Source organism: Stigmatopora argus, chromosome 16 (genome assembly GCF_051989625.1).
Source record: "Stigmatopora argus isolate UIUO_Sarg chromosome 16, RoL_Sarg_1.0, whole genome shotgun sequence".
NCBI lineage: Eukaryota > Metazoa > Chordata > Actinopteri > Syngnathiformes > Syngnathidae > Stigmatopora > Stigmatopora argus.
Genome location: NC_135402.1, coordinates 11,594,052 through 11,618,286, shown reverse-complemented (window position 1 = coordinate 11,618,286; position 24,235 = coordinate 11,594,052). Strand labels below are relative to the sequence as shown.

Here is a 24,235-nt window from a genome sequence, read left to right as displayed (position 1 = left end):
TTTTAATTGATCATCACATCGTCTAATTACCTTGTTTGACTGTACTCGACGGGTAAAGTTTGCCTTGTTTCACCCGCTCCATGGCCGTTTGTATTGCAGCAGACAAAATTTCTGCAGTCTTAAGGTACAGAACCAGCTGTTCAGCATGACTGGAAAGACAATGATTGGCAAACATACGTTTGATGTAACCATCATAATTGACTGTGCATCTTTTGCCCTTTGTGTGGAATTTCCAAAAGGCACAAATTCCCTGATTTATCCTGATATTTCCAAACATGTGGTGCAGGTTGAAGCCATTGGCGTACAGTCTATAGTTTGCTTTCTTTGGCCCGGACTAAAATACATTTGGTGGTAGATCCTTTTCACATTGCAATTTATGAAAGTGACACAGGATTGACAACAAACCTTTTTAGGTTAGGTGCGGATCAATTAGGGTGTAAATATACCCTTATTTATATTGCTGTATGAAGCGAGGAGCGTGGATGACGTGGGCTCACCTCCACTCTCGACTCAGTAAGCTTATCTGATCTGCAACCAGGCTCTGTTGCTGGAAGAAGTTGGGGTTGGCGGCGTCACCCGGGAGCCCCATCAATGCAATGCCACGGGCCCCAGCCACCTCCATCAGACAGCAAGCGAAATCCAGCGTGAAGCGCAGGCTCTGCACAGTGTCTGTGTGCTCTTGCTGCATTTGCACAGGGAACACGGATGCGCAAAGAGTAGTTAATACTTTAAACTGAAAGTGGTCTGTATTCTTTGTACTGTATCATCAGCCCTTGCAGAACTGTTGTTTCGGTATCTCACCTCCATCAGGGTCTCTTCTGGAAGCTCGGGGGCCTCAAAAGTTATGCGACCGCCCATGTTGGCCGTGATGGGATCAAAAAAATTGTAACGAGGGCTGGAAGAAGCTTCAAAGCCGTCCCCGTAGGTCGCTGTCTGGGCATATCGGCTGGTGAACGAGCCAGCGGGGCTGACTGACACGAACGAGCCTTGGGAGTGAGGCAAAATTAGAATTACTATACATTCAAACTAGAAAAGAAGTAATCAACTAATTACTATTGCATTAAAGAAAAAGAATCATTCACTTATTTACAATAAAAGGAAGATGAAATAAGATAGGGCAGTAAATCAAAATAATTTATTAATCTGTCTATTTTTTCGATCATTCAATACATGTATCCCTTTATTCAAATACGACAATAGAATTGAAATGAACAGCATAGAAAATGCGCAATGATATTTTGATTATGATTTATTTGCTAGTTTGGTCAGTAAAATCACTGCGTTCTCACTGTTTTGCCTTACAAAAATAGAATATACAGATGATTTGCTTGTTTTTATTTAGTTAAAAATCACATTTATTGTCGAGACGAAAACCAGACAATTTGAAAAATCCCAGGGAAAATTATGTCACAAAACAATTTAATTACGTATTACACAAAGGATAATAATAAAACTGATGCTGTGCAATGCATACTTTGCTAAATTCACACAAACTAGACCGCAATGTGGATGAAAATTCAGTCGCAAACCAACAAGGTAGAGCCATGTGTTACCTACAATCATTCCATATGCTTGTTACCTGAGTATTTCCTCTGTCTGGAGGCCTGAGGTGGTGTGCCACCACTAGGAGGTGAGCCGATGGTGAACACCACCTGCGCTGGACTGCAGGAGCCTGGCCCAGGACATAGAACACCACCCGAAGGCACTAAAGAACAAAATGTCATAGTGGTGCAGGGGCTACAGAATGTCGCAGTGGGCAAGTGGAAACAAGTACGAATGAAGAGCTGTGGAAGGTTTACCTGCAATGTCTATAGCTTTTTCACAGACCAGGTTCTCTGTGCTGCCTCGGTCACTGACTGTTCCACCTGTTCCAAATGCTGCCATCAGCAACATGTCGGACAAGAGGCCGGCGCTTTGAGATCTGTAAAACATATACGGCTGCTGATTGGATGATGGCTCTGTTCGACACACTTTCATGGCTTCAGTACATCACTTTTTTTAAAATATAATGTATAAAAAAAAAATAATAATCATAAAAAATGTCAGAATTCACGCTGAAACTCGCAAACAAATGAAAAAATGGGCCAAGTCAGGGCTACACTTTTTTCGGTGATGAAATTTCACTGTAGAAGAATGACGCGCTGAAAAATACAAACAGCTGGGAAGGACGTCATCTAGCTTTTTCTCCAGATTACATTTCTCATCGCGCACCGAAGACTACACCGAACCTATTCCAGCAATGTTTGGAATTTGAATCGACGTTTAAAATGCCTCCTGCGTCATCGAAGGCATCATAAGGAATCTACTGACGGGAGTGAGAGCCTTTTCCAAGGACACCAAGTGAGTGGTAACCACAAAGAATAAAATCATCATTAAGATGAAGAATGCCCTATCGGTCTGGATCTCAGACTGAAGGGAGATTTTCCTGGATATCAACATGATTATAAGCAAAGCCAAGACCTTTTACGATATCTTAGCTCCTATAGGAAGACAATAAAGATGACCCTCAGTCTCATCCCAGCGCCGCGAGTGAGTTTTGTGGTTTTATTGCAAGCAAGGGCTGGTTTGAAAAGTTTACAAAGAGTTATGAAGTGTTTTGGTGTATGGGGAAGCCTCCTCGGCACACCAACAGGCAGTGAAACGGTAGGTCCAGGAAGAGTTCCCTCACATAATTCAAGAGAATGGTTGGTTATCTTCCGGAGCAAGTTATAACGTGGATGAGACAGGCATTTTTTGGAACAGGTTGCCTTCCTGGTCATTCTTAGTATTCAAAGATTAACTGAAAGTGAGAATCATCATCATGAGTGGGAATTCTGCTGGCTTCATGGTAAAGCCAGTCTTAATCTACAAGTTCGACCACCTGAATGCTTTAAAAAACAAGAACAAAGGCTTGGTGCCTGTCTACGGGGTGAGCAACCGGAAAGCCTGGATCACAAAAGCCCTCACAAAGCACTGGCTCTGAAACTGTTTCATCCCGAACGCAAAGATGTAGTTCGCTGAAAGGGGACTGCTCTTTAGGGTCTGGACTGTGCAGAAGGACTTGGACTAAAACTCCCATTAAACTGTTTATTTGGATTTATATCAAGCGGAGAGGAACTATTTTCACTGTGAGTACAGTATTAAAAGTATTTACATTTTTTGTATATATTTGGATAATACATTACAGTCTTTTCATATATACCTCTACTTGCCTCTATATACAACATTTTCAGGTTACGGAACCTTTTGAGATGCAAACGAGTGCCTCAAGATACGAAAAAAAGATCCAAGTTTCGAAAATGTCAATACATTTCCTATATCCTAAATGGCGGTGCCCATGGCAGGAAACAAAACAGACGAAGCGACCGTCCTTATTTATTTTACATCAGATAATCAAAACGTTACCTGCCCTTTCTGGCAGCTGTCATAACATAATTAGCTACCCGAAAAGAGTACTTGGCTGCCTCGGCCGGGCATTCGGGCAGTCGTTAATGTCGAGCAAGCCCTGACCGATACATTTTACTGGAGTTTGGCTAAAGAAAAACAACCTAACTCATTGGCCAGTATCGATAAAAACATTTGAATTAAACCAACAGAACTACTACCTCCTTGTATGTGTCCAACTGCTAAATTTATTTCCCGGTCGGACGGAAAAAAATAGATGCTTAAATCGGCAGTACACTACACATACGAACTATTTTTTGTTAAAACGATTGTATTTATTGGGGAAGAAAAAGCAACTAAAACACTGACCTCCTCATTAATGAAACTAAATTGATGACAGAGTGCGCTAAGACACTGGATGATCATGATGTCACTTGGCCATAGTACTGTAGTATTTTACCAAACAGCGAAATTGGATTAAAACAGGTAGCGGTGTTTTTGCATTTTTTGGTTTAATTTACAAAGAAGATGACCATGGTTTGTGGCTAAGCAGAGGCCCACCCCCCATTTAAACTCAATAAAGAATCCAACGTGATATGGGTCTTTTAAATTCGAAGTAGGAATACATTTTGCCATTAAGCAAATCAAATTTGATGGATTTCCGTCCTTTTTGCACATCACGCACAAAGGAGTATTATATGTTCCATTAATTTAGCCTGTTCCACTCCATTTGTGTTTGTTCTTAATCTCTCATAAAGTAAAATTCCCAATTCAAAAATGGAATTTATAATCTAGTGCGATTTTACTTTTTGTAGTTTGAATTATTTTGGCTAGTGTGACTTATACTCAATTATGATTTCTAGTCTGAAAAATACAAAAAGTCCCCAAAGGACAGAAAAAAAACAAAATGCATGAAAAAATAATCCTATAACTCTGGGTAGATAGCAGTCATGCGATCTTCACTGAGGTCTTGCCCTGACACTAACTGAAACTAATTTGAGAAAGTTGTCTTCAGACCGCCGTAGTTCACTACTTGCTAAATGTGAAAAAAATGAAGACGATAATTGAACCGCTTCCCACCAGCAGCAGATATATGCTTTAATAATTAAAAGGGCACCAATTGCAATTCTGTCTCTTACCTCCCAATCCCCCTGGTGTCATCATTCATTCTGTGGATGCATTGTGAAGGCTGAGGGCACTGCGTGGGCACGAGCTGTCCGCTCTCTCTGGCCTCCATTTGCACAGCCCTGTTGCTGGGAGAGCCTACAACCAAGCCCTGCTGTGTCAGAAAGTTGACAAGGTTTGGAGAGCTGGGGGGTTTGGGGAATTCAAACGGCGGCATCGTCTGCAAATGGAAATCAAACGAGAGCAAGCTTTGTTGAAATAGTTACTATTCATCTGGTGAAAACCTTAAAACTACCCGCACGCCAAAAAATTACTCACCCTCGACGGGGAGCCCAGGATGGTGGGGAGTGGGCTGCGCTGCATCAGCTCACTGAGGCGGGGCGAAGAGTGTAGGGGGCGAACAGTCATCACGCCTGCCGCAGGGACCACCACTGGGTCCGAATGCTGCTTTCGGATCTTTTGCCTGCCGCCGCCAGCATTGCACTCCAGTAGACAGGGGGCGCTGTGGAGCCGCGTCCCCAGGCCCGTGGCGACTGGGGAGTGCCTCTGCAATGCTGACCTTGATTCAGCTTGCTGCGCTGCTGCAATGGGGAACAGATCATGGGTCAGATATTTAAAGTAATCAACAGTCGGCCAGGTCTCCCAAGCAATCATTCACAGCCGTTGACTCCCGGTAGAAATGGATTGGACATCTAGAACCGACAATGCAGCCAACGAGTTTTATGAGTGCCCAAAAAGGGTTAAGGTTATCGATGCTCCAAATTAAACTTAATGAAAATTGAATGCAGACAATGCTTTGAGAGCATCTTTTCTTTTCATTGGTCCTTAAATAATAAGAAAAAGCCTCTGAATGAGCTTCAACACACAAATACACACACACACACGCATACATACTGCTGGTGTGCTTTGGATCATTGTTATTCTCGATGCTCAAAGAGCGCTGGAGTTTAAGTGCACAAACTGAGGGCTGGATGTTCTCCTTCAAAATTTGCTGGCAGACAGCAGAATTAATTCTTCCCCCAATTACAGCAAGTCGTCCTGGTCCTGAGGCAGCAAAGCACCCCCAGACCAACTAACTGCCACCACCATGCTTCACTGTTGGTAAAGTGTCCCTTTGATGGAATACTGTGGCATTTTTTCGCCAAATTTAACGGGCTGCACATCTTAAAATACATTCAACTTTTAACTCATCAGTCCACGGAATTTTCTCCCTAAAGTGTCGAGGATCATCAAGATGTTTTTGGAAAACAAGATGATTTTTTTTATCCTTTTTGAACAGCAATGGTTTTCGCCTTGGAACGCTGACATGGATGCCAGCTTTGGCCCGTTTTTCTTATAGTAGAGTCATGAACAGTGACCTTAACCGAGGCCAGCGAGGCCTGCAGATCTTTCGATGTTTTTTCGAGGTTCTTTTGTGACCTCCTGGATGAGTCTTCTTCGCGTAATTTTAAGTGGCCGACCACTCCGGGGAAGGTTTGTCACTGTTCCCAGTTCTCTCCATTTGTGGATAATGGCTCAGATGGTGGTTCACTGGAGCACCAAAGCCTTGGAAATGGCTTTGTAAACTTTTCCAGAATGATAGAAGTCCATCACTTTTTTTTCACATTTCTTCTTGAATTTCTCTGGATCACGTTATGGCGTTTCGTCTTTGTTACCTTGCAGTTTCATGCATGTCAAGTCTAATTTGTGCATACATAGTGGGGCAAATAAGTATTTAGTCAACCACCAATTGTGGAAGTTCTCCTGCTTGAAAAGATTAGAGAGGCCTGTGATTGTCAACATGGGTAAACCTCAACCATGAGACAGAATGTGGGAAAAAACAGAAAATCACATAGTTTAATTTTTGCAAGATGTCTAGCTGTCAGAGGTCTAACTTCTAATGAGGTCTCCACACGTTACCTGTGTTAACAGCATCTGTTTTAAATCATTATCGGTATAAAAGACACCTGTCCACAGCCTCAGTCTCACATACTCCAAACTCCACTATGGCCAAGACCAAAGAGCTGTCGAAGGACACCAGAGACAAAATTGTAGACCTGCACCAGGCTGGGAAAACTGAATCTGCAATAGGTAAAACGCTTGGTGTAAAGAAATCAACTGTGGGAGCAATTATTAGAAAATGGAAGACATACAAGACCACTGATAATCTCCCTCGATCTGGGACTCCAATGCAAGATCTCACCCTGTGGCGTCAAAATGATAAGAACGGTGAGCAAAAATCCCAGAACCACACGGGGCGACCTAGTGAATGACCTACAGAGAGCTGGGACTACAGTAACAAAGGCTACCAGCAACACCATGTGCCACCAGGGACTCAAATCCTGCACTGCCAGGCAGGTCTACCTGCTGAAGCCACTACACATCCAGGCCCGTCAGATGAAACCAAAATATAACTTTTTGGTAGAAACACCGGTTCTCGTGTTTGGAGGAGAAAGAATACTGAATTGCATCCGAAGAACACCATACCCACTGTGAAGCATGAGGATAGAAACATGCTTTGGGGCTGTTTTTCTGCAATGGGACCAGGACGACTGATCTGTGTAAAGTAAAGACTGAATGGGGCCATGTATCGAGAGATTGTGTGAAAATCTCCATCCATCAGCATGGACATTGAAAATGAGACGTGGCTGTGTCTTTCAGCATGACAATGATCCCAAGCACACAGCCAGGGCAACAAAGGAGTGGCTTCATAAGAAGCATTTCAAGGTCCTGGAGTGGCTCAGCCAGTCTCCAGATCTCAACCCCATAGAAAATCTGTGGAGGGAGTTGAAAGTTAGTGTTGCCCAATGACAGCCCCAAAACATCATTGCTCTAGAGGAGATCTGCATGGAGGACTGGGCCAAAATACCAGCAACAGTGTGTGAAAAGCTTGTAACAGAAAACTTTTGGCCTCCGTTATTGCCAACAAAGGGTACATAAAGCATTGAGATGAACTTTTGGTATTGACCAAATACTTATTATCCACCATGATTTGCAAATAAATTATTTAAAAATCAAACAATGTGATTTTCTGGGGGATTTTCATATTCTGTCTCTCATGGTTGAGGTTTACCGATGTTGACGATTACAATCCTCTCTAATCTTTTCAAGTAGGATAACTTCCACAATTGGTGGTTGACTAAATACTTATTTGCCCCATTGTATAAGTCCTACCCTTGATTCAGTCATCAGTTTTTTGAGTTACAAATAAGGCTTATATACAAGAAAATATGGCATTTATGATAAATGTGTAAGTACCGTCCGTACTCAATGTCAATAGCTCTTCTCTGCTTAATCTTAATACAAAAAAAATTACAATGAGAGACCTGTGCAGTACAATTCAGGCGAAGTGAAGATGATGATTAAGCGCACAGGTTATTGAGAGCTTTATTTCAAGTCATGTAAATCTTGGTCAGATTCGAGGTGCCGTCTGTCAGCAAGAGGAGCTTGTGTGGGAGGTTTTTGGCGATTTCTCAAGTACTAAGACCACGTTCTTCATCTTTATTGCCATCATCGTTTTGGGGGAAATTAAACTTCCACTTCACTCGGCCGCGCCCTCCAGCCATTTTACCCGCCCTATTTTCCGATAAGAGCGACGGCATCTGTCCGGTGACCACACAGAGGGAAACTTAACTTCTACTTTGGTCCTCCACGGCGTTCAGCCAGCTTACCCACTCTATTTTCGGATAAGGGCGACCAGAGCTTGCACTTTGCAACATTACTGGGAAATTCCACCCTCACCTACGCTAGCCCGAGGTTCCCGCCCATCCTGTCCGCCCAGAGGGCACTATTTTCGGATAAGGTGGCCTGGAGCTCACACTTCTGGAAAAATTTACCCTCACGGGGTTCCTGGCCGTCCTGTCCGCACAGAGCACTACTTTCGGATATAGGCGACGCCATCCGCCGTAAGGTCACCAGGAGGTCGTATTTCAGAAAAAAATCCACTCTCACTGAGGTTCAACATTTTTGATTTGGATACTTAATATAAAATACTGTGATAGACTGAAGCCACGAATGCTGAAGCAGCAAAATGGAGAAGGATGACGGACGGTATATACAAGTTACATAGTGGGGCACGATGCTCTCCACTATAAAGAGGACATCAGGTTGTTTCTTAGAATGTGATCTATCATGCTGTAATTGTTTATTATAAAAGTAATTAAAGTGAAGGAAGCTTTACCATTAAAATATTAAAAGCCTCCAAGCTACCTTGAGGGGAGAGTTGAAATGGTCTTGCTCCTCCCAGCGACAGCCTTCGAGTAGCAGCCACAGTTCCGTAAGGTGGGGAAGGCCCAGTTCTACCAAAGCCCAACGGACTTCCGCTGCTACAACGATTCACCAGAGTGGACAGCCTAATAATGTCGGGTTCAATAAGGTTAAAACCTACAAATAGTATACATGCTCCTTTGATGAGGCCCAGTACAATTGTAAATCCAGCCCAGGATGGATGATTTTATCTGTTCAGCATGTATATTTGTAGAAACACACCTGGGTGAGCTTTCCTGTTTGGTAGTATAGATCTGCTGTTCCAAGCGCTGGTAGTTGTGCACCTGAGTGGGAACTGGGATGGGCTGGGAGTGACCGTGGTTTCCACTTGGGCCAGCACAGTTATTAACTGAAGAATCACTGGACCTGCCAGTAACAGCACATCAGATAGAAAGAATGACACAAAAAAGAATTCTTAGAAATGACAGAACGTTTTGGGTGCATGCCATCCACGTGTATGGCGGCATTGTTAAATGACCACATTGCATTCCCCCAGGATGCAACAATTTACTTTAAAACTCAAGAAATTGCATCCATATTTTGAAAATACTGCTTATCCTATTCAGCCCCAGTGGCAAAAACTAAAATTAAAAAAGAAAAAGTCAGCATACTTCTAGTGCTCTTATCCATTTAAAATTGGGTTTAGATTTCGTATTTAATGTTAAGCATTAAAAACTCTGCGATTCATCCACTGGTTTGATTGTGACATACCCTCACATACTTTCTATTCATAGATCATTTAACTATTTAAAAGAACACTCATTTAAATCATTGGCTGCCATTGACTAGCAAAAGATTGTTGCCATCCTCAAAGGAAAAATGGATTTGACGTTTAGCACGGTCATTGGAATCTAAAGATTTTACGGTGAATGTTTTCTCATTTTAAATTTAAAACAATCAGGAATGTAAAAAAACAGTAAATTTGACATTTTTTAATATTTAGAAAATAAAAATGAATTTTAAAACAAATTGAAATGTTTCATCAAAATTTTGCCAGGTTAGCACATCGGCCTCACAATTCTGAGATCAAGGGTTCAATCCCAGGTCCTGGGTTCAAATCCAGGTTGGTCCACCTGTCTGGAGTTTGCATGTTCTCCCCAGGCTTACATCCCAAAACAAAACATACAGGGTAGGCTGGTTTAAACTCTGAATCAGTATTTCCAAACCATTGTGCCATGGTACACTAGTGTATATGCGAGAAAATACGGTACTACCACAGCTGCTGCCACCATAATCACCACTATTTTATATCCGGTGCGCCTTATATGTTGAAGAAATTTTACAGTAGGCCATTCATTGAAGGTGCACCTTATAGTGCAGAGAATACAGTATATGCTTAAGGACCTGCAGAAACCCCGATTAAGGCAACAAATTGACAAAAAAAACATTACTCAGCCCTGGATCATTACCTGACACGACTGGGGGAGCCACTATAGGAGGGTGAGTGTGGCGGGGATTTGGCTTGGACACACAAACCAGCAGAATTCAGCATAGAGCTTGCGAAGAAGAGAAGGCAATGCTTTACTATGCAAACCAGATAACTGTAATTTGTAAACACTCCATTTTTATGGCTTTATTGTCCACCTACAAAAGTCAATCTCCTTACCCGCTGTTCATGAGACTATCCTGCAGCACTTTACTCTCACCCGTCAGCTCAGCCGCTATAGGAGATAACCACATATCTTAAACATTTATTACCTATTATATATACTTTTAGTATCTCTTATAGGGAAAATTTAACTGCTCTGTGGCATCCAAAGAAAATTCTTGCTCTTGCTTACTGTTAAAATGAGCCGGCACGATGACAAAGTCGTCTGTGTCGCAGGAGGAGGAGTTCTTGCTACTGCCGCCTCCCCCGGATGAATCCTTGAAGTGAAACCCAGAAGCCTCTTGGGTGGGGGAGGCCATCGCCTTTGCGCGCAAATGTTGGCCATCCCCAAGGGACTGCTGGAATGTGAATATAGTAGTGTGAAAGGTAATATAAAAACAAAGTATAAAGAGAGGCAACATAACATTCGAGTGCAAATGAGAGGAGATTAATTAGGTGTGAACCCGGTTGACCTCTTAGCACGACAAAGACTTTTGTTAATTATTTATACTTAGATGGCGGGTACTTTGAAAACAAACCGGTGGAGAGGCGAGGTGTGAAGTGGAAGAGCTGCTGCAAGAGCTGGCTGAAGCTGAACTTGGAAAGCACGTCATGGTTACAGTTGGAGTTGCTAGGACAAAAAACATGCACATTTCATTAGATAAATAAATGTTTCATTTTTTTTTACTTTTATTAAAAAGATTAAAATGTTAAATAACATGTAATAGACAAGAACATTCACAAAGGCAAATAGCATCTATCTGTACTGCAAACATTCTGACTTACTCTTTTTGATGGATGAGCTGGTGGCTTCCAAGAAGGGGTGTGAAAAAAACTCATCTGTAGAGAACACAGTTTATCACATATTTCTATTATTTTGTCTTGAATCCCAATGCCTTTATTGCAACACAACTGTTGTAACAAAACAGTTCCCTGTACAGGATCACAAAATTATCACTCAATCACCGAATTAAAACTCATTCACTGCCATTGATAGCGATAGACGTCTAATCCATTTTGACTCTTAACACTCCGTCACTGGCCATGATCTTTACAACTTTTACAGTTTACATGTTAGTGACGGACAAAATAATACATACTTTGGCAATCATTGGCTGCTAGCCTCTTCCAGTCAAAATGGATTGCATGTTTATCGCTGTCATTGCCAGCCCATGTTTTAATTGCCTTATTTAAATAATAGGAAAAAGGTGCAATGGAAATTCAGATCATAGAGGCAAACAAAGCCCGAGGGTTAGATTTAAACTCCATCTCATTGAAATACATAGACAACAGAAGAATCTTAGCGATATTCGGGGGAGGAGCCGCTTCCACAAATGTACCGCTTCAGTTATTGCTAATTGACAGGCCTTACTCCAATCTACTTTGCACCACTACATGAAACTTGAGTGTCACAATTTTTAAACAATTCCTTATTTTAGAGTTTACAGGTTGACTTCAAGATCCTCATAATTATTATTAAATGTTTTCTAGTTTTTTAATTAGCAATCCATCCAAAGATGGCACACTTTTAAAATATGATCAATATTAAGTAAGTAAAAAAAAGTTAAACTTTTTATGGATTTACAATTTTCGTACTGTGAAATGAAACTACAAGCAATATCTTTGATCATGATGGTCTCGTGCATGAATATTTTGAAAATGTTACTTTGCTTTTTATTAATCTCATTCTTCCTCAGAGACAATTCAAATGCTCTATATCTCCAGGGCCACACCCCTGCCCCCTGAACGCAGTGATTTGTTTGAATTTACTTTGTTTAATGAGTGTCTCATTTTGGGACAAAGTCATTACATGAGCAAACTCTGTTGCACAGTGCTTGTTGCTAACTTGCCGTGTGTGTGGCGCATATGCTAGCAGCCCACCACATATAAACCCCAAAAAAGGAAAAAGATGAGAAAGAAAAAAATTGCATGTCATGTAGAATGAAAGAAACATGCCCAGTTGCTTTGAATCTAATCTAGCCTTTGTAGGAACTACCGTATTTACTCGCATATAAGCCGCTTTTATCGGACAAAAAATGACCGAATCTGGGGTATGGCTTATGTGCGCATAAAAACACGACATGCACGAAACTGCAAGTTGACGCCGCCATGACACCATGACGTCACAGCAAAATGGCGCAGTGGCGTCGTGACATCACGACACAAGTGACTGCCCCAATACGGTCATTTATTTCAAAATAGAGAAAAGATAAAGAGATAAAACGCAAAAATATTTTGACGTCTATGAATGAAATTCAAGAAAAAAAACACGTATTTGCATAAAACGTGAAAAAACTCGGGTTCCCATCACTGCATGCTCGGGGCACAGCCATCTTACCTAGGTGGGGGGCGGCCATCTTAGCTAGGGCGCTGCCATCTAAACTTAGTTAAATGTGCTCTGACTGGCCAGACGCAAGTAGCCTTGATTTTGAAAAAAAAAATTCCAACTGTTTTTTTTCCGTTTAATTTCTTGTTCGAAAGTGACAACTATTGGAGTAATATAAACAATCAGAAGAATTGAGATATTTTGACATTAGAAGCACTATGGCTGCCACAACAGCTTAAACTTCTGGTAAGAAAATTGTAATTTCTGTAATTAGAAAGCATCAGGTTCTCATCGATAGACAGATAGACATTTCTTTTTTCAAATTTAATAATTGGATATTTTGCATTTACAAAGACAGGCATATCAACTTATGATATTGACCCTATTAATATGCTTTTGATTCATACAGTATCTCAGAAATACAAATAATTCTTAGGATTTTCCCTTCAAAGTAACAATTGTATAGGGAAACCATGAACATGGAGGTGAAAATTGGCAATCAGGGGGAGGCTTATACATGAGAAATCGTACAATTAAACATTTTAAGGCAATTTTAAGGGTGCGGCTTATATGCGAGTAAATACGGTAGATGAGGAAAAATCAGCACTCTCACTGCAAAATATAAAACCCAGAAAAGTTATGTTTTCTGCCTATCTTCAATGTGCGGAGGCCACACAAATATGGCTGACACACTATAAATGACCGACAGGTCTGGCTTTTGAGATGTTTGATTTCGGCTGAGCTAGGAGAAGTTCCAAAACCCCTTTAGAGCTGTCCTAATATTCAGGAAAGGAAACGCATTCATCGAGGCTCCTTCTTTGACCTCATGTCGGTACTTCCGAATGTCTGCCGTAATACCACTAAATCCCTCAAAATACCTTGATGACAAGTCATGAAATCCGCCGTGCCGCAATTGATACTCTATTTTGTGTATGGTACTTGTTTTCTTGTGACATTTCTTCCTCATATAATTAATTTTGCATCCATTTTTCACTTACCAAAGTCCATGCGATCCTTGTGATTGCGCTGCAACAGGCCCCGTAGGAGGTGCCTCAGATGAGTGGAAGTCTCTCTGGGAATGCTGGGAAAGATAACACAAAAATCATCTCCACTGTGGAGGAATGGTAAGTGCAAAGGCAAATAATGGAAACATTACACAGGCCTGCGTAAATCTTCCATCTTCATTTATGTAAAATGTCAACAGGTTTGCGACATAATGCTTTACATAAAGACAAAACAAAAGAATGATATTCTCTCCATTACTTACTTGGGGATCAGATTCTTGTTTTTCTCATAAAACATCCTAAGATCCTGGGGGCTGCTAGCCTAAAGATGACAGAAAAGTTTATTAGTTTTAGTATTTTCAACCATTTTATATACCGTATTTTCTCGAATTTAACGCGCACTCGAAAATAACACGCAGGTAATTTTGGGCCAAAAACATCTGGAAAAACGCAGTAATCGAATATAGTGCGCACCTAAAATTTCCCGTAGTCCTCCGGCATCCTTTGGGCAATTGACGTTCTCTTTCTTACAGATAGGTCGTGCCGTTGCATAAACTTATAGCACCAACATGCAGACGATTTGAAGCCGGAATCCTTGTTGGTTTTTTTCATGATTTTCAGGGCGAGGATACGCAGCTCGACTGTGTTGATGGCACACCCTGCAGCTCTTCTCTCAGCAATCGTTTTAAGAAGTTCTTTCTCTAACTCTGGGAACATTGCTTTTCTTCCACGTCCTGATGCTTTTGCTGTTGCTTTTTCTTTCAATAATGAGTCTTTCTTCTTCCTCCAACCACGGATGTTAGCTTCACTAATATCGAATTTTCTTCCAGCTTCTCTGTTGCCCAATTCCTCTGCCACTTTGATGACTTTTCTTTTGAACGCTGCGGTATAACTTGCTCGTTTTGATGCCATGTTGCTTGTACAATGTCCAAAACTGAACTGAGAGGGTGAACTGAGACGAGTACGAGGCTAGAGGGGGGCAGTGGTGGTCTCGGCTTTCCGATTTTCGATCGGCTTTACGAGATGACGTAAAACCGAAAATTTATAATCGTACCGAGCGCGGCAGGCTCCGAAAATCAGCCAATCAGCGAGCTGGAATGCAATACAAAATGGACGCTTCCATTTTGCACTACTGACGGTAAGTTCATGGTGTTTTTATGCTGTTACAGTAAAAATATTGGCGTTGACCATTTGTCTCTATCGCCATTCTACTTTCCAGCTTATTAATGCAGGATTAAGATGTTTGTGAGGCTTGACGATCTTTAATATGCGTGTATTTTGAATTCAAAGTTGGAAATTGCACAATGTCCGTGCGTCAAAGTGAGTTTGACAATGCTTTTTTCGATCGAAAATTTGTAATTTATTTTAGTTATTGATTATAACACGCACCCCATCTATTGGAATTAATTATATAGCAAAAATCTGCGTGTTATAATCGAGAAAATACGGTATTTAATATATGTATTTGAGTATGGTGTGCGAGAGGCAAAGATACTGACAAAAAAATAATAAGGATACAGAGCAAGGATGAGGCACAATAATATAAAACTGCTCCGTAGAGGGTCCAGGAAAATGTTTGAAATGAGGTTTAGGCGATATGATTTTTCCTGGCCCAACTAAACTGCATCAAGGGTATTTTACCACTTATTAAACTGACACTTCATAACATTCAAAGTTGACCTATAAAATCTGTTGGCAAAACAAAACCGCGGCAAACAACATTAGCATACATTTGGCGTCGCATTTTCGCCTCCCTATTGAACTTTAAGATTCAGTATGATTTCATTGTGACTTTTGGCCCACTATTAACTTTAGGCAATGTGTTTACCCACAGCATCCTTGCACCTACCTGGAAGGGAGCCTTCCCAGTCAGACACTGGAACACAATGGTCCCTATGCTCCACAAATCTGCCTTGGCATCATAGTTTTGGGACATGATGACCTCTGGTGCCTTGTGAGGAAAGAGAAGTCTTTATCATGGCACTCCAAAATAATAACTAAAATGTGATCGAGACATTTTTGTAACAATAAATGCAGCTTTCCACTGCGCTTGTTCTGTGACACGTATTGTGCTAGTGCTCATTCATTACCATGTACATGGGTGACCCGCAGAGAGTTGCTGCCATCATGTTGTTCTGAAGGTACCTGGCAAAACCAAAGTCCGCTGTTGGAAAGAGTAAAGGTCAGCTTTAGATTAATCCACAGTGTTATATAATTTCAAAAATCATATGCAACACAAATGGTATCATGATCATTAAAGCTAAATCTTGTAAATTGTACTTCTTTCTTTTCTTAAACAGATGTTTATGGTAGCTTGAGGGGGAGGGGGGGGGGGGGGGGGGGGTCTCCGGAAGTAAGGTCTCACAACGTTGCCCCAAACTTCAATTTAACTATTGCTTTGTTATATTTTGACTTCAATGGAGACTTGGGGCAACAGTAATACAGTAACCCAACGTACCAATTTTTATGCAGGTGTTGTTGGAATGGGATTTGCGTCCTGCCGGATAAGAGAGCAAAATGTTCTGGGGTTTGAGATCCCTGTGGATGATGCCTTTTGCCTGCAGGACCCTCATGGCGCCTGCAATCTGCTGCAGGAAAATGCGAATCGTGTCCTCACTCAGCGTGCCTTTCGCTTTGGAAAAAAAATATTGTAAAGGAACAAAAATGAATATGTATACTGTCAATATCGCATATTGGCGTTTGAAATGCTTCACTTACAGTGTAAGTAGTCGGCAAGGTCACCACCATTACAGTACTGCAGAGTAAAAAGAAAGTGCAGTGTAAAACTAGCACCACCAAGCAGCATAATAATATATGTTTAGCATTAGACACGTCGCGATAACAAATTTTAGTAGGTGATAGTCTCACAAATTACTGCCGAAATGCGATATCAATTTTTTCGAGAAACAAATCTAACCACTAATATGAGTGTAATCTAATAAACCTCATATTCAAATGAAATAAATGGTCATTTTCCTGCTCATGTTGTCAAGATTGAAAGCCAAATTATTTCATTTTCGCCAATCAAATTTTTTTATAATGCTATTTGAGTGTAGAATATGATATTATATACAGTGGGGCAAATAAGTATTTAGTCTACAACCAATTGTGCAAGTTATCCTACTTGAAAAGATTAGAGGCCTGTAATTGTGAACATGAGTAAACCTCAACCATGAGAGACAGAATGTGGAAAAAAAAACAGAAAATCACATTGTTTGATTTTTAAAGAATTTATTTGCAAATCATGGTGGAAAATAAGTATTTGGTCAATACCAAAAGTTCATCTCAATACTTCATTATGTACCATTTGTTGGCAATAATGGAGGCCAAACGTTTCCTGTAACTCTTCACAAGCTTTTCACATACTGTTGCTGGTATTTTTGGCCCATTCCTCCATGCAGATCTCCGCTAAAGCAATGATGTTTTGGGGCTGTTGTTGGGCCACACGGACTTTCAACTCCCTCCACAGATTTTCTATGGGGTTGAGATCTGGAGACTGGCTAGGTCACTCCAGGACTCTGAAATGCTTATTATGAAGCCACTCCTTTGTTGCCCTGGCTGTGTGTTTGGAATTATTGTCATGCTGAAAGACCCAGCCATGCCTCATCTTTAATGTCCTTGCCGATTGAAGATTTTTTCACTCAAAATCTTTCGATACATGGCCCCATTCATTCTTTCCTTTACACAGATCAGTTGTCCGGATCCCTTTGCAGTTACTGTTACTGTGGTCCCAGCTCTCTGTAGGTCATTCACTAGGTCCCCCTGTGTGGTTCTGGGATTTTTGCTCACCGTTCTTGTTATCATTTTGACGCCATAGGGTGAAATCTTGCATTGAGCCCCAGATTGAAGGAGATGATCAGTCGTCTTGTATGTCTTCCATTTTCTAATAATTACTCCCACAGTTGATTTCTTTACACCAAGCGTTTTACTTATTGCAGATTCAGTCTTCCCAGCCTGGTGCAGGTCTACAATTTTGTCTCTGGTGTTCCTCGACAGCTCTTTGGTCTTGGCCAAATCGGAGTTTGGAGTGTGAGAGACTGAGGGTGTGGACAGGTGTCTTTTATACCGATGCTGTTAATACAGGTAACGAATGGTGACCTTATTAGACCTTGTTAGAAGAAGTTAGGCCTCTTTGACAGCAAGAAATCTTGCTTGTTTGTAGGTGACCAAATACTTATTTTCCACTCTAATTTGGCAATAAATTCTTTAAAAATCAAACAGTGTGATTTACTGTTTTTTTTCCACTATCTGTCTCTCATGGTTGAGTTTTACCCATGTTGACAATTACAGGCCTCTCTAATCTTTTCAAGTAGGAGAACTTGCACAATTGGTAGTTGACTAAATACTTATTTGCCCCACTGTATGTGAGAGTGACGGCATTTCTTTTGAACATGATATGCTCTTATTTTGAAGTGTTTAACGGAAGTGTGCACTCAACCCTAATTGTGAGCTGTGTGGAATAATTGGCTCCACCTGTGTATGTAGGTCAAGGGTCAATGAGCTTACCAAACAAATTTTATGTTCCGATAATTAGTGCAATAGGTATTCAAATCAATAAACAACAAGAGAGCCCAAATTATGCATCTGCCTACTTTAGTTTAAGTAATTATTGCACTCTGTACATTTTATAAACTTCATTTCACTTCTCAAATATCACATTTTTTGTCTGCTATGATATATTTAACTGAAATTACTAATCCGCACAAACAATGATTTATGAAGGAAAATCTTGAAAACGATCAGGGTGCCCAAACTTTTTCATACAACATTACTTCTTTGATACTCCAGACTTCTTTATGCAGTACCCTATCAGAGGCTTTCCTAAGATCTACAAAGACCCACATCAGCTCCTTATGACCTTCCCTGTACTCAACGAAAATGTTCCATCTGTGGTATATATTTACTCGGCATAAAACCATACTACTGCTCAGAAATACTTAATTCTTACCTTAGTCTAGCCTCCTTCCATAACTTTATTGTGTGAATCATTAGTTTTATATCCCTATATTCTTCACAACTCTGTACGTCTCCCTTCCTCTTAAAGATGCGCACTATTACACTTCTTCATGCCCCTGTCATCTTCTCTTGTAGGTTTGTAATAGACAACTCTGTTAAAAACATTAGAGCTAACTTTGCTAAACACCTCCCTACCTCCACAGGTATGTCATCCCACTGCTTCTCCATGAGTGGTGTAAATACTATTAACCGCCTTCAACATTCTTGCTCAAAATGCATTTTAGTCCTGGTATGCATTATGTGAATAGGACTAAAACTTAGCTGGAATTTAAAAACAAATTACGTGTTTTCCGCGCAACCAGGAATGTTTGGGGAAAATTTTAAAAGGACTGCGGCACTTTTTAAAAGTAGGAACGGTGCAAATCAGTCAAAGCATGTGGTGCACTAAAAAGCGGACAAAAATATATTATAAAAGCGCTTTGCAAAGCCTTCTCATGAGAAAGATGGGGGGGGGGGGGGGATTCTGGAATTATAAAACATCATGTGGGTGCTATTATTCATGATTGTTCAACCTGTTTAAATGTGTGAGGTAAACATACAAACACAATCATCTGTATTGTACTGAATGCAGTGTGTGGGTGCTTGCTCTTGATGGCCGAGGGTGGGCCTAATTTTAGCACAAACGCTGACACCGCACATCACTGAGGAAACAAAGGCCAAAGGCCACGAGAGGCTTGCTTACCTCCATTACTAGGTACACTGAGCTTGCGGTTTCCTAAAGAGAGGGGAGATGTTAAGAGTGAGGGGATGGGAAGAAAACATGTCATAGGCAGACAAACACATGAACATGTGGTTCTTAAATTGACAGATTAAAAAAATGTCTAAGTTATTTCAAACATTATACAGTTTGATTTCAATAAAACTGGTTATTTCAACTTCGAACTCAGAATCTCTCTTTAAAAACATGCAATGAAGGCCAGTTCACTAGGTTACGTGCCTCAACGGACTCAAGCCCATATACACGCAGACAGTGATTTAAAAAAAGGTTGAACTTAAAACTGGGTGTTTGACCTTTTATCCCAGTATTCACCATTAGACTAAATGACTGCAGCGCTCTTACTTGTGTGGTTTGTGTGAGACAACGTGGGGGCATGTTAAAAACAAACTCTTATCACATGGCAACAGATGACTGTGGTCTGGAAGAGTCACACTCCAGAGGCTGCTTTTTAATTTTTTGTATTCTTGTTGTTTACATGAATCATACGGTCAACTCCTTACGGAACTCACAAGTTTCATTTGCATCTTAACAAATTTTCAAGTGTGTTGTTTATTGTGGTTTTGTATTTTTTCTAGTGACATTGACATCAAAAATGTACAGAGTCATTTGTGCCTGTCGGCCCTAACCACACTTGAAATAAACAATATCTTTCAAGCATTTGTATAACTGTCATGTTACCAGCACGTAAAGTTGCAGTTCCATAGCAATACTGACTACGGCCATTGTGAGGAAAACTGTTAAATTGGCAAAGTCAATCAAAACAGTTTACTGAACATCTTGATTAACCCAAATGCAAATAGGCCCAAAATGTGCTGACACAACTACATAAGGCAGCAACATGAAAAACAAGATTACATAGATTATTGGTTTGAATTGAAACAACATTGCAGTTTGATGGGCCATCCAATAATGCAATCACATTGGCAGTTTTGTTATATTATTTTTGTTTATATTTGAAGAAGACTTAGACCTGTGATTCATTTTGTCTGTTTACACTACCATGACCAATATTCACATTTTGAAGATGAACTTTTAATTGATTCACTTGAAAAGTGAAGCTGACTCAACTTGTGGGATGTTTGAAAAATTAATGTGTCAAAGGTCATGACCATTGTGCCGTCTAAATTGCACGAAAACTGCATATCAGAAACGGACAAAACAAAAAAATAAAGCAATTTTTTTTTTACTACTGCTTAGGACATTTGAACAAGTAAAATGAGTTGCATAGTTTTAAGGGTCTAATATGTAAAATTCCATAGCGTACAAGAGCCACCTTAGTATGTTTCCAAGTCGGTTGACATAATGTAACGCAATGTAACGATATCAACATTCCTGCTCAAATAGCATCGCTGTATGGTTTTGAAAGGGCAACACAAAAGCAGGTGTTCCTCCTGTTAGGTCTCATACATGAAATTAAAATTAAAATCAAGTCCTGACAGTTTGATGTTGACCGCTTAAACACAAAAAGAAAAAAATAGGGCCAACGAGCTAGCTGGCATGTTCTTAAAAAATCACAGTAAAATGTCACAAAATAATTGGTGTACGTTTATGAATTTGGGATAACTTTTAAAGACCAGCCCAATATGTTGGCTGACACGTACAGCATTGAAAATGCATGTCAGGTCGCCATGACTGTGACAGGCTGGGTGTGCATGTGTGTCAAGGCCACACAAATGCCAATGCAGGTTTCTAGGCTGCAACCACCTGTGACTGTTGATTCCTTAAGCACTATCTCGTTGCGGACCTCAGAACTTAATACCGCTATTTTTAAAAAGGCACATACATATTCTAACACTAAGCAGCAAATTTCAGCCTTCAAAGTGTTACAAAACAGAAATGCACGAAATTAGGAGAACTGTCAGGGCATTGACAGAGCCGGCCGGTCATGTGGGCAGACATGTAATCAATGACTGAGTTCAATCAAAAAACCCGGAAGTGAAACATTCCAAAACAAAAGACAATGCTTTGCATTGACTACATTCAGCGAAGCCAACGCAAGTTTCTGTCGCATATTAAAAAACAATTTGAAGCTTTTCCACAATTCACTCTTCCTGGTGCATGTTTGTCTTTTCAATTCTCCTGTCTTTAGTTTATCCATGACTTCTTGCTTCTCCATATTGCGGAGAGGAAGATTATTAAGAGGGCGGGGTTCACGTGACATGCGCAGAGCATGCTCCGACTCTGCGGCTCCGCCTCCAATTACATTACAACGCCTTCTCTATCCAAATTATTTACTTTATAACAAGTATTCCTTAGTTTAGTATTTACACATTGTTTTAGTATATTTTTTTATAAACATATAGTAGTCGCGAGAGAGACCACACATCGTTTTAGTATACATTTTTTTTCAACGAGATAGAACCCCAGCCCGACCCGAACCCGAAGTGATGATTGACATTTTAGATCGGAGTTAGGGTCGAGTCGTGTTTGGGCTCGGGCTACAGATCTCACGTCTAGCTTACATTGACATGAAATTGGTGTGGCATGATAATGTGTGTTAACAGCACAGAAGCTTTTGATTACATACCTGAAAGTCCAGTAAAGCAACTATGTTGTCATGCTTGAGTTCCTGTAGAAAAGGGAGTTTTAATTGATGTGTATTTTAAAAAACAATTGGTGCATTGACTTTTACAGGCAACTACCTTTTTTTTTTTTGAAGTTGTGACATAATACTATGATGATAATAAAGAAAATAGTACTGGAAGTAGGAAAAGTTCCATCATACCTTAAGTATTTTGATCTCCTTCCCAAGCAATGTCTGCGATTTGGCCAGGTTCTTCTTGTTGATGCATTTTACTGCCACTTCCCAGTCGTGTTTCTGACAAATACACAAAGATGTATAAATTTAAGTGCCCTCTGTTTAATAATTCTGAGAAGCACTAAAAAGGCATTAATTGATGACAACAACAGACGTGCACCAAGATAGCAAGTATACAGGTCTCATTTTATCTGATGAAAATCCTCCCGGTGGGTCGTGCATGGAACACCTCCCGAGGGAAGCGACCAGGGGGTATCCTGATCAGATGCCCCAGCCAACTCATCTGGCTCCTCTTGATCCGGAGAAGCGGCTCCACTCCAAGCCCCTCCCGGATGACTGAACTTCTCACCTTATCCTATGCTTTTTTTTTTTTTACATTTTATATTGATTTTGTGTGAATCACATTTACTCTGGAAATACTCCAATGGGACAAGGGTACTCCTGAAATGGGGTTGACGGAGGTTGGTAGCCCTGATATATGCTAGCTCCTCCCCTGACTGGGGTTTGTGAGGTGGGGGGATCAACGTGAAACTCGGTCCCCGACCACATTACATAATCGCTTGCCAAGTGGAACAAACGTGCGAATGTTCTCTTGTTTTTCTTTACAACACTTCCTGTGTTCTGATGCAAGACCCTTGTGATGAGCAGTGAAAAATAAATGTTTACCAGCAACGTGCAACACTGGCTTGATGCTGTCGTTGTGTTTGTTTATTTGTTTGTGCATGTTTTTTTAGTCCAATTGTGTTTAAAACATGAACGAATCTGTTATAACGCCCTGTATAATAGTTACGCCTAAATTCTCTATGTTTTGTTTTTATTTGTAAAACGGGTTGCTTCTTAATAATCGCGAAAATTACGATCACAACAGCTGGAGAACATGTTTCGACATGTTTATAACCGCCTCGCGCATCATGCAAACCAAATGCCTCTAAAATAAGATGCAAATGCGTGGCCATCTAAGCAGTTGTTGGGCATAACATCGCATTTAAAGTGATGACAGCAATTTTATTTCATATCTTAGGGTATGTGTATACCTAATTGTTATGCTAAAGAACATTCTGTTCGGACAGCTAGGCCTCTTAAGGTCCCACCGACGAAAACAAACAAGGAATGGCTAGCATAAGCTAGATAGAGCCTGCGATAATTGTCGTTTTTTTTCTTGGATAATGCATAGATAATGCTATCGCCAACCTTACATACAGAAAACATACACGTTGTGTTGTGGTTTAGAGGTGCTGTTGTTGTCAGAATCGACACTCACCTCTCGATGTTTGCCTTTAAAAACGACCGCAAATGCGCCATGTCCTATCAGGTCCTTCCGACTGAACTCGAATCTGCCCACCGTTTCCATTACGCACCTCGGTCGGCTTCGGCACTATTTGGACCGGGGTAGAAAACCGGGGGGCCTGGGATCACCCTTCTCGCTAAAAAGATCTCCTCTCTCCACAGCCAAGCCAGGGCAGCAGCAGAGACAGTCGCCCCCTCTTTTACTCGCCAGGAGCTGCCGGCCAGACAACAAACGGCCCTGTTCTTTCATGTTCGCTCGTTACGGAGTTTTACTCCCGTCGAGGTCGAGCAAAGACTTCCATGTCTGGACACCGAGGCTTTGCATGTACGGCTCGCCGAGTATCAAGCGGGCCTGGCAGCCTGCTCTCCTTGTTCCAGCTGTCGCTAATGACGTGCCACCTTAAAAGCAGCTCGCGCTGCGTTTTGTTTATATACAGGAGCTCCTCGCTTTACTAGTCTTCAGAGTCAAAAACACAGAAAAAGTGCGAGCTGCTATCGAAAGGATGAACGTGGGGTCAAAAGAGTAGCTAGTCCAATACTCTACTCCATTATTTGTTTACAAAAAATAGAGACGTTCTCAATCCCAGCAGCGTCGATAATAGTCCCAACAAAGCAGACGGTTGAGTCGGGACATTAACACGCATGCGCAGAGTCAACACAGCTGTAGCCCTGACGTCAAGGCAGCGCTCAGTCGTCGAGCACATGGTAGAGCGTCATCATGGGCTAATGATGTCAGGAATTTACTGACTATATATTGAGAAGTACATCATATGAAAGCCAAAATATAATTGAGTTGGACAGGAAA

General features: G+C 40.9%; 1 protein-coding gene across 2 annotated transcripts in view; it reads right to left on the bottom strand.

Moving 5' to 3' along the window:
• Window positions 1-24,082, bottom strand: part of ulk1b (unc-51 like autophagy activating kinase 1) — a 29,135-nt gene extending 5,053 nt beyond the window's left edge. Inside the window, exons 1-24 of one of the 2 annotated variants that reach the window (XM_077622389.1) lie at window positions 23,405-24,082; window positions 22,111-22,203; window positions 21,913-21,954; window positions 19,350-19,382; window positions 16,370-16,406; window positions 16,110-16,283; window positions 15,742-15,815; window positions 15,501-15,602; window positions 13,915-13,973; window positions 13,646-13,728; window positions 11,108-11,161; window positions 10,861-10,952; window positions 10,515-10,680; window positions 10,340-10,394; window positions 10,143-10,229; window positions 8,956-9,099; window positions 8,677-8,819; window positions 4,807-5,069; window positions 4,503-4,708; window positions 1,800-1,921; window positions 1,580-1,705; window positions 802-986; window positions 498-682; window positions 31-149 (exon numbers count right to left, since the gene is read on the bottom strand). In XM_077622389.1, coding sequence (XP_077478515.1) covers window positions 31-149; window positions 498-682; window positions 802-986; window positions 1,580-1,705; window positions 1,800-1,921; window positions 4,503-4,708; window positions 4,807-5,069; window positions 8,677-8,819; window positions 8,956-9,099; window positions 10,143-10,229; window positions 10,340-10,394; window positions 10,515-10,680; window positions 10,861-10,952; window positions 11,108-11,161; window positions 13,646-13,728; window positions 13,915-13,973; window positions 15,501-15,602; window positions 15,742-15,815; window positions 16,110-16,283; window positions 16,370-16,406; window positions 19,350-19,382; window positions 21,913-21,954; window positions 22,111-22,203; window positions 23,405-23,494 — 2,734 coding nt within the window. In that variant the 5' untranslated portion in view covers window positions 23,495-24,082. The remainder of the gene's footprint in view (window positions 1-30; window positions 150-497; window positions 683-801; window positions 987-1,579; window positions 1,706-1,799; window positions 1,922-4,502; window positions 4,709-4,806; window positions 5,070-8,676; window positions 8,820-8,955; window positions 9,100-10,142; window positions 10,230-10,339; window positions 10,395-10,514; window positions 10,681-10,860; window positions 10,953-11,107; window positions 11,162-13,645; window positions 13,729-13,914; window positions 13,974-15,500; window positions 15,603-15,741; window positions 15,816-16,109; window positions 16,284-16,369; window positions 16,407-19,349; window positions 19,383-21,912; window positions 21,955-22,110; window positions 22,204-23,404) is intronic. The other variant, XM_077622390.1, reaches the window with a different exon arrangement.
• Between the last annotated feature and the right edge of the window lie 153 nt (window positions 24,083-24,235).